This window comes from Hypanus sabinus, chromosome 15, assembly GCF_030144855.1.
Source record: "Hypanus sabinus isolate sHypSab1 chromosome 15, sHypSab1.hap1, whole genome shotgun sequence".
NCBI classification, from domain to species: domain Eukaryota; kingdom Metazoa; phylum Chordata; class Chondrichthyes; order Myliobatiformes; family Dasyatidae; genus Hypanus; species Hypanus sabinus.
Genome location: NC_082720.1, coordinates 22930486 through 22940038, shown reverse-complemented (window position 1 = coordinate 22940038; position 9553 = coordinate 22930486). Strand labels below are relative to the sequence as shown.

At 42.4% G+C, this 9553-nt stretch overlaps 1 protein-coding gene across 2 annotated transcripts in view; it reads left to right on the top strand.

Annotated features, from left to right (window-relative positions):
* LOC132405374 (polymeric immunoglobulin receptor-like) overlaps window positions 1-9010 on the top strand; it is a 51925-nt gene extending 42915 nt beyond the window's left edge. For both annotated transcript variants that reach the window (XM_059990133.1, XM_059990132.1), the window contains exons 4-6: window positions 2630-2679; window positions 5331-5439; window positions 8488-9010. In XM_059990133.1, coding sequence (XP_059846116.1) covers window positions 2630-2679; window positions 5331-5439; window positions 8488-8564 — 236 coding nt within the window. In that variant the 3' untranslated portion in view covers window positions 8565-9010. The remainder of the gene's footprint in view (window positions 1-2629; window positions 2680-5330; window positions 5440-8487) is intronic.
* Window positions 9011-9553: the final 543 nt, after the last annotated feature.

Below are 9553 nucleotides of genomic sequence, written 5' to 3'. Positions count from 1 at the left end.
CAATCTCTTCTTGAGGTAAAGAACTGAACTCAAAGGTAGACGATGTAACAGACTCCTTGACTTACTGGTAATATCTGAGCAAATTAGTGGAATGCAGAAGCCCAAGGAAAATTGATTGCCTAGGAATTGTGTTTCGGGAGGTAGTAAAGAGGCTGAAGTGCAGGACCGTCAAGGCGATAACTTCTGGATTAATCCCTGTTTCACTTGCTAGTTAGAGCAGGAATAGGATGATAGTACAGATGAATGAATGGCTATGGAACTAGTGCAGGGACAGGGTTTCAGGTTCTTGGATCATTGGAACCTCTTCTGGGCCAGGGGTGACCTGAACAGAAGGGACTGGATGCACCTAAACCGGAGAAGAACCAATTTCTTGGCCAGGAGGGTCACTACTGCTACTCAGGATGGGTTAAATTAGTTTAGCCAGGGAATGGAACCAGAACACCAGGTCAGAAAGTGGAGGGATACAGATGTATCCCTGGTTGATGTCAAGGCCAGTAAAAACAGGCAGGAGTAAAGTATTAAGGAGATACGATGGATAGTTTGAAGAGTGTGTAATTTAATGCTAGGAGTATTATGGATAAAGATAATGAACTGGAGCTTGGATCAGTACAGGAATTATGATGTTCTGGCCATTGCAGAGACTTCGTTGAAAGAGGGATAGGAATATGTGGTTAATTTATTTGTGTCAGCACTACATAGTGGGTTGAGGGGCCTTGTTATAAGAATCACGCCCTGCAACAATGATCAGAACGGCACAGAGAGAATCTCTGTTTACCTACAAGTAGTTTTCATCCAATATGGCGGCGCTACGCAGCTTGCAGCGGCCACTCCGGAACTGATTATCTGTTATTTGTGAAGTGGGGTGCCGTGCGCAATCATGATCGACTGAAAATGGACGTGGAAGCATGGAGAAACATCAGGAGATTCCAGGAAGACCTTCTTCATTGTTGCTGCTGCTGTGAGGTCCAGGACTCTGCTGGGAAGAACAGGCCCCCAGTCCTTGTGGTCGCGTAGCCAATGGCCATTAGCAGGGCTGTCTTAATACACTTGGCAGAGGGTGGTGCTTGGAGAAGCTATGCCAAAGGGGATGGTCATCGGCTCGGAGGTTCGACAGACTGTGGTCGCTTTCGGTGTGTGCTGCGTCTGCGAGGCTTGTTTCGACGGAGCTTCCATTGTGTGCTGCGTCTGCGAGGCTGAGTCGGGCGGTGCCTTGGAAATCCATTGCGGGGGTACTCTCTTCTGCCGCCGGCGTGGGATGACGAGTCTGTCAGGATCCTGGGGACTTGTGGAAACTGTGGTGATTTCTTTTGAACTTACAGTCCTTTAACATTTTGGACTATTTTTACTGTGGCCATAGTCTGTTTTTATCAATTATACTATTGTTTGCACTGTTGTAACTATATGTTGTAATTATGTGCTCTTGTGCAAGTCTTGTAGCTTTAGATTTTGGTCTTGTTTTTGTCTGGTGGATTTGGAGCTCCTTTCCAGGGAATGTGCTAAACGGTAGTGCGCTAAGACGGTAGCGCAATATTAATACGCAGCAGCCTCTCTGGGCTCTGGATTGGGGATTGCCAAACATTACGTGGATTTTCTGGTGTAGTTTGTTTTGTCATATACTTTTGTGATATCATTCTGGGGGAACGTTGTCTCATTTTTTAACTGCACTGCATTTGTGGTTTCTAAATGACAATAGATTGTATCTGAATCTGAAGTAACCTTTATTGTCTCAACTAAAAAGCATGTGGGTTCGCTAACTAACTACTTGTGAGTACACCCACAAGAATTCCCAGACCCTCCATGAACAGTCAATGAAGGGAACAGGTACTACCAGGGAAAGGAGTCTACACTGGCCAGGCACTCTCATGATCCTGATCTCCACATGTCCGAGGGGTCCTCCTCACCTGCGATGGTTGCTGGAAAGTTATCGCTGTAACGTATTTGGAGCTTCAGAGTTTTATAGTGTACCTCATCAGTTGAACTGGTGGATCTCCATCCCATTGGCCCACCTGGATCTAGTCCAGGGCTATAACCAACATTGTTTCATGCTTCTCTCCACCCCAGCTTTATGTATTTGTGTCTTTCAACTCTGATTGGTCCAAACCAGTTAAAATAGTCGACTAAAACACTAAATCTAATGAGATTACAAATCACTTCTCTGGTAAATCTACCACTTTCCATAATAAATAGCTGCTAATCTGAGAAAGGTCTCAGGTTTAGCAGGTCATTAGCTGAAGCTCCTTGTGTCCACATTGAATTGTTCTGATTAGATTATCCCTGAGCAAGAATCAGTTCTGAGTTCACAAAATGGGGGATGTAACAATGACAATTCATTTGCGTACATCCCCTGTCCTTCATTCATCCAAATCCACTAATTTGGAGACTGTAGTTACTTTTGGCAGTAGTAGGCATGAAGGTTTAGTTTAGTTGGCCATTCTATTACTAATTTATTTGGTTTGGGACCACATTATGAGTTTAAGAGCCTGTTTATGTGCTGTAATGTTCTATGTTCTGAAAAACTGAGATTGGAGGTTTTGGCAAATTATCTTAATATCTGGATAAGACTGTTTTTACACTCAATACCATCTTGTTCTGTTTCCTGCACATTTCATTCTTACAACTGTCATTACAGGTCTTACAACAGCGACGGCTACATCTCCTAGTGTTTCTACACATTTACCTGTGAGTAATTTCTTTTTTATCCAGAAAATAAGTGCAATTATTTGTAAAATTCCACTGAGATGACAAGGTTATCTCCTTCTGCTCAGCTTGTTCCAGAGTTGTGTTTTACATGCATACTTTGACAATAAAGTAACCTTTGGAATGCCAGAACTTGGAAAGTTTTTTTTTCTTTTTTATAAAAAAAGTTAAATAATTGAAGAGATTGTTCTGAAATGGAAGCAGAACTCTGTTTAGGTCATGTTGAAGGGACGGGACCCCATAACACCATAACAAGAGGAGGAAGACAGGAGCAGAATTAACGGAATTTGGCCCCTCAAGTCTGTAGCCTCTTGCACACTTACTAATCAAGAATATATCAACCTCCACTTTAAATATATACCATGGCTTAGCCTCCAGCCATCTCTGACGATGAATTCCAGATTCACCATCCTACAGATAAAAATTTTCCTATTAATCTCTATTCTGAAGGGATGTCTTCTTTATTCTGAGGTCGTGCCTTCTGCTCCTCAACTCACACACTATTGGAAACATCCCCTCCATTTGCACTCTATTCAGGCCTTTCACTATTCAGTGAGTTTTAATGAGATATCAACTTATTCTTCTAAACTTGCAGCAAGTACAGACCCAGAGCCATCATATGTTCCTCATACATCAAGCCTTTCATTCCTGGATCATTCTCATAAACCTCCTCTGGACTCCCTATAATGCCAACACATATTTCCTTAGATATGAGGCCCAAAAGTGCCCACAAGATTCCAAATATGCTGACAAACACCTTATCAAGCCTCAGCATTACATCCTTGCTTTATATTCCAGTTCACTCGAAATAATTGCTAACATTGCATTTCTTCTCATGCGTTGAAATGAGCAGTCAACGTTTCAGGCCGAGACCCTTCATCAGGACGTCTCAGCCCGAAACGTTGACTGCTCATTTCAACGCATGCTGCCCGACCTACTGAGTTCATCCAGCCTTTTTGTACGTCTTGATTTGGCCACAACATCTGCAGTGTACTTTGTGTTTGCTCTCACGGTTCTGGTGAGAGGATGTGCTCGAAATTCTGAGATTTATGTGATTATTGGACAGTAGTTTATTTTGCATGACTTCAGGTTTTCATGTTTTCTTGCTTCTTGCTGATTGGCTGGTTAGGTTTCTGGGTGGGCAATATTTTGGTTTTTGTACAAGTGAGGGGTTGGGGATTTGGGATCTGATGTTCTTCTTGTTTCTGTGTGGGCAATCTCCTGTTTTCCTGTTTGAGGGGGTTAGGAGTTTGGTGCTATGGTTCCTGTTTGTTTCTGTGTGGCAGGGGTTTGGTGGTGTGATGTTGTTGTCACTGGTTTTAGTGCAGGGGGGGTTTGGTACTGTGGTTGCTGTTTGCCTTTGAGGGGGAGGGGTTTGGTGGTGTGATGTTATTGTCACCGGCTTTAGTACAAGGGAGGGGGTTGGGGGTGTGGTTGCTGTTTGTTTCTGTGGGGGAGGGGTTTGGTGGTGTGATGTTATTGTCACTGGTTTTGGTGCAAGGGAGGGGTTTGGTGCTGTGGTTGCTGTTTGTTTCTGTGTGGGAGGGGTTTGGTGCTGTGGTTGCTGTTTGCCTTTGAGGGGGAGGGGTTTGGTGGTGTGATGTTATTGTCACCGGCTTTAGTACAAGGGAGGGGGTTGGGGGTGTGGTTGCTGTTTGTTTCTGTGTGGCAGGGGTTTGGTGGTGTGATGTTATTGTCACTGGTTTTGGTGCAAGGGAGGGGTTTGGTGCTGTGGTTGCTGTTTGTTTCTGTGTGGGAGGGGTTTGGTGGTGTGATGTTGTTGTCACTGGTTTTAGTGCAGGGGGGGTTTGGTACTGTGGTTGCTGTTTGCCTTTGAGGGGGAGGGGTTTGGTGGTGTGATGTTATTGTCACCGGCTTTAGTACAAGGGAGGGGGTTGGGGGTGTGGTTGCTGTTTGTTTCTGTGTGGCAGGGGTTTGGTGGTGTGATGTTATTGTCACTGGTTTTGGTGCAAGGGAGGGGTTTGGTGCTGTGGTTGCTGTTTGTTTCTGTGTGGGAGGGGTTTGGTACTGTGGTTGCTGTTTGCCTTTGAGGGGGAGGGGTTTGGTGGTGTGATGTTATTGTCACCGGCTTTAGTACAAGGGAGGGGGTTGGGGGTGTGGTTGCTGTTTGTTTCTGTGGGGGGGGGGTTTGGTGGGGTGATGTTACTGTCACTGGTTTTGTTGCAAAGGACAGGGTTGGAGGTTTGGGTTTTTTTTGTTCTGGCTGAACATTTCAGAACACATTGCAGCTCCAGCTGTCTCACATTCTCTTATTTGTCAACATTTCACAGCAGAAATAGAAAATGAAGATCAGTTCTTCCAACCTGACCACCGTGAACAGTTCACTATTGCCTTTTCCTAATGGCTCATTTCCATCTCTTTTTGCAACCCAGTGTGACCACAGCCAAGTTGAGGAGGGTCCTAGCCAGGGTAAATCCACACAAAGCTGCCGGGTGCTGAGGGATTCTGTGCCCCAGCTAACAGACATCTTAATGGATATCTTTAGTATCTCTTTGCAACAGTCCATGCTGTCCATGCAGGCTTTAAGGAAGCCATGTCGGTATTATTCAGTGCTTGCAGTTCGCTCATTTTAAATTTAAAGCTGAGAAAATAGGTCTTGTTCTCTGTTTCAGGTTTCTGCTGAACTTTTGAACAACCTGATTTCTCTTCTTTGCTGGACCGCTCGTGCCTCAGTTTTCGTCTCTTTTCTTTCCATCACTGTGCTGCTTTGCAAGTGGAAACGTAAGTGACAAATTAATATTTAATATTCAAAACGTTTTGTTAAGATATTTGCGTAAAGTTGCTCTTCATATTTCACACAGTGTGATGATATTTATTTGAAGTAAAATGCTTTATTTTGAGCAAAGCAATTACAAAGGTTAGATATGTGACTCTCATGTTTCACTCCGTAGATAAGACCATATCTCCACTCAAGAAAGTACTTTCGGTAACTGGGTGAAGCTCGTTAACAGCTTATTCCCATTTCCTCTATTCTCTGGTCATAATATATAGTTTCATACTACACACATTTGTTACCTCTCTGCCCACATGTGCTCACACTTTCAGGGAATTGTCAATTTGCACTTTCGTTTCACTCTTCAGTCACAGTTCCCAGAGTCACGTCATGGTTTGCCAATCATCCCATCCACATTTCCTTCCAATTCATTAATATGCATAGCAAACAAAACAGAATAGACAAGAAAGTTGTCTAGAATAAACAAGTTGCATTGATCAATCATTACGGGCAAAGGAAATCTGAAAACTGGAAGAATGACATTTTCTTTACAACTCTTTGAAGAGAGAGGAGCGGAACCAATGCATCTCCCCATGCATCCAACCATCCACCATCTTCTGACTGCACTGGTACACTTTCAGACAATCTTCAAGAATCTGAAGCCACCTCCCTTCCCCCATCTCACATCACCAGCATTCACTCTTGAATGAGAATTGACTACAGTATTGGTTCATACAACCGTGGCTGACAAGGGAAGTCAAAGCTAATGTAAAGCAAAAGAGAGGGCCACAAAGCAAAAAATAGTTGGAAGACAGAGGATTGGGAAGGTTTTAAAACCTTCAGAAAGCAACTAAAAGAATCAGCAGGAGGGAAAAGATGAAATATTTAAGCAAGATGGCAAACAATATCAAAGTGAATAGTAAAAGTTTTTTCAAGTATGTAAAAAATAAAAGAGAGAAGAGAGTGGATACAGGACTGATAGAAAATGAGGCCGGAAAAATAATAACAGGAGACAAGGAGATGGCAGATGAACTGAATGAGTGGTCTGCATCAGTCTTCACTGTGGAAGACACAAGCAGTGTGCCAAGTGTTAAAAGGTGTGAGGGAAAAGAAGTGAGTTCAGTTATTATTACAAGGGAGAAGGTGCTCAAAAAGCTGAAAGACTTAAGGGTGCATAAGTCACCTAGATCAGATGAACCACAACCTAAGGTTCTGAAAGACGTAGCGGTAGAGATTGTGGAGGAATTATTGATGATCTTTCAAAGATTATTGAACTCTGACTGGAAATTTCCAAATGTCACTCCACTCTTTAAGAAAGGAAAAAAACAGCAGAGGGGAAATTATAGACCAGTTAGTCTGACCTCAGTGGTTGGGAAGATGTTGGAGTCAATTGGTAAAGATGAAGTTATAGGGTACTTGGTGACCCAGGACAAGATAGCACAAAGTCAGCATTGTTTCCATAAGGGAAAAACTTGCCTGACAAACATGTTGGAATTCTTTGAGGAGATTACACATAGGATAGATAAAGGGGATGTAGTGAATATTGTATATTTGGTCTTTCAGAAGGCTTTTGACAGGGTCCCACATGAGGTTGCTTACCATATTAAGAAACCATGGTATTACAGGAAAGTTATTGGCATGGTTAGAGCATTGGCTGATTGGTAGGAGACAGTGAGTGGAAATAAAAGAATCCTTTTCTGGTTGGCTGCCAGTGGCTGCTGGTGTTCTGCAGGGCTCGGTGTTGTGTCTGCTTCTTTTTATGCTGCATATCAATGATTTAGATGATGGAATAGATGGCTTCATTGCTAAGCTTTCAGACAATTTGAAGATTGATGGCGGGTCAAGAACTGTTGAGGAAACAGGAAGGCTGTAGAAGGACAAACAGATTAGGAGAGTGGGCAAGAGAGGGGCAAATAAAATACAATGTTGGAAAATGTGTGGTCATGCACTATGGTAGAATAAGTAGCTGTGCAGACTCTTCTAAGTGGGATGAAAATCCTAAAATCTGAGCTGCAAAGTGGCTTGGGAGCCCTTGGGCAGAATACCCTAAAGGTTAACTTGCAGGTTGAGTTGGTGGTGAGGAACACAAATACAATAATAGCATTCATTTCAAGAGATTTAGAATACAAGAGCAGGGATGTGATGCTGAGGCTTTATAAGGCACTGGTGAGGCCTCACCTTGAGTATTGTGAACAGATTTGAGCTCCTCATCTAAGAAAAGATGTGCTGGCATTGGAGATGGTTCAGAGAAGGTTTACAAAGATGACTCGGGGAATGAGGGGGTTATCATATGAGAAACGTTTGGTAGCTCTGGGCCTGTACTGGCTGGAGTTTATAAGGATGAGGTGGGATCTCATTGAAACCTTTCGAATGTTGAAAGGCCTAGGCAGATTAGATGTGGAAAGGATGTTTCCAATGGCAGGGGAGTCTAGGACAAGAGGGCACAGCCTCATGATAGACGGGTGTCCAATTAAAGCAGAGATGTGCAGAAATTTCTTTAGCCTGAGGGTGGTGAATTTGTGGAATTTATTACCACAGGCTGCTTTGGAGACCAGGTTGTTGGGTGTATTTAAAGCAGAGCTTGATAGGTTCTTGATTGGCCGCAGCATCAAAGGTTACAGGGAGAAGGTAGGGAGTGTTGCTGAGGAAGGGAAAATAGATCAGCCATGACTGAATGGCGGAGCAGACCCGATGGACCAAATAGTCTAATTCTGCTCCCATGTCTTATGGTCTAATGGTCTTATTTTATAGAACCAACATGGCGTTCTGACAGTCACTGAGATTATTTTGATTTGCAATTTCATTTTTCTACTTGCTGAGATTTACTTCAATTTGATTATAAATGAACATCTGTCAGTGAGTAAATTGCACATTATATTCTTTCTTCAGATTCATTGATAAATATGCTAAAAAAGAACAATTTTGGTAAAGTTGTTTCACTTTTTATGCCAAAGTGATGTCTTTGCTCATTATTTGACCATGAACTGCAGTCTATGTAGTTCCAGTTCAGCATCTAAGGTTCACTCATCAGAGTTCTGCATTTTTGTGTCACTCAGGCACATCCTCCATCTGTCTGAACAGGAACAACACCAAGTCCATCAGGGACTCCATACCCTTGCAGCAATCACATTGACGTCCACGACTTCCCATAGTGAAACAAAGATTGACCACATACGGTGACTGAAATACCCATTCCAAATGAATGTGCAGAGCCCAGAGTTAGTGCTAAACTTTACAGAAAAGTTATGAACTGGAAAGCAAGCCTGAAATTTTTGTTTACGGAAACAAAATCCTTTTGTCTGGTCTCCTGCTGTGTCATCAAAGTAACAAATCACCACATAACTGAGAACTTATAACATGAGGAAATCGGCACATGCTGGAAATTCAGACAACACACACTAAACGCTGGTGGAACACAGCAGGCGAGACAGCATCTATAGGGAGAAGCACTGTCGATGTTTCGGGCCGAGACCCTTCGTCAGGACTAACTGAAAAGTTATGATGGTTTTCATCTGATCAAGGCTGACTTCAACAGGCATTTACAAACGTAGACAGAGGAGATGTACCATTGGAATTACAAAAAAAACTGAGCATCTCTGTTGAAATTTTGAATTCTTTTTTCTCATGTAAATATTTTATATATATATATATATATATTGCTGTTTTCTATAAATAAAATTTGCCTCCAGAAGTGTGTGTTTCCTGATCACTGCCTCCTTTCAATACCTAGAGCTTCCGATGGGCCACCAGCACCTGGTGTAGTACTATGTAATTTGATTTTGCTCAATCTCATGGGATTAGACCAGTGCTACACAGGTGTTACATTAGGTTCCAAATCTCAGATATCAAATGGAAACCAAATTCCTTTTTAGTTAGAATCAGTGAGATTCATTAGAATAACCTTTATTATTCCAATTTCTCTAATTAGATCTAATGTTGTTCCCTTTTGATTTATCTCTAGATAGTTAGGAAGCTAATTGAGTTCCTATTTTCAAGTATTATGGTTAAACTCAGTTTCAGTTCAGGTCAGTGTATCTACAAATTCAAATTCAACGCCAAATATATATCAATACAGCTTAACTATTTTCACAATAAATTCTCCAGCATCACAACTTTTAAACA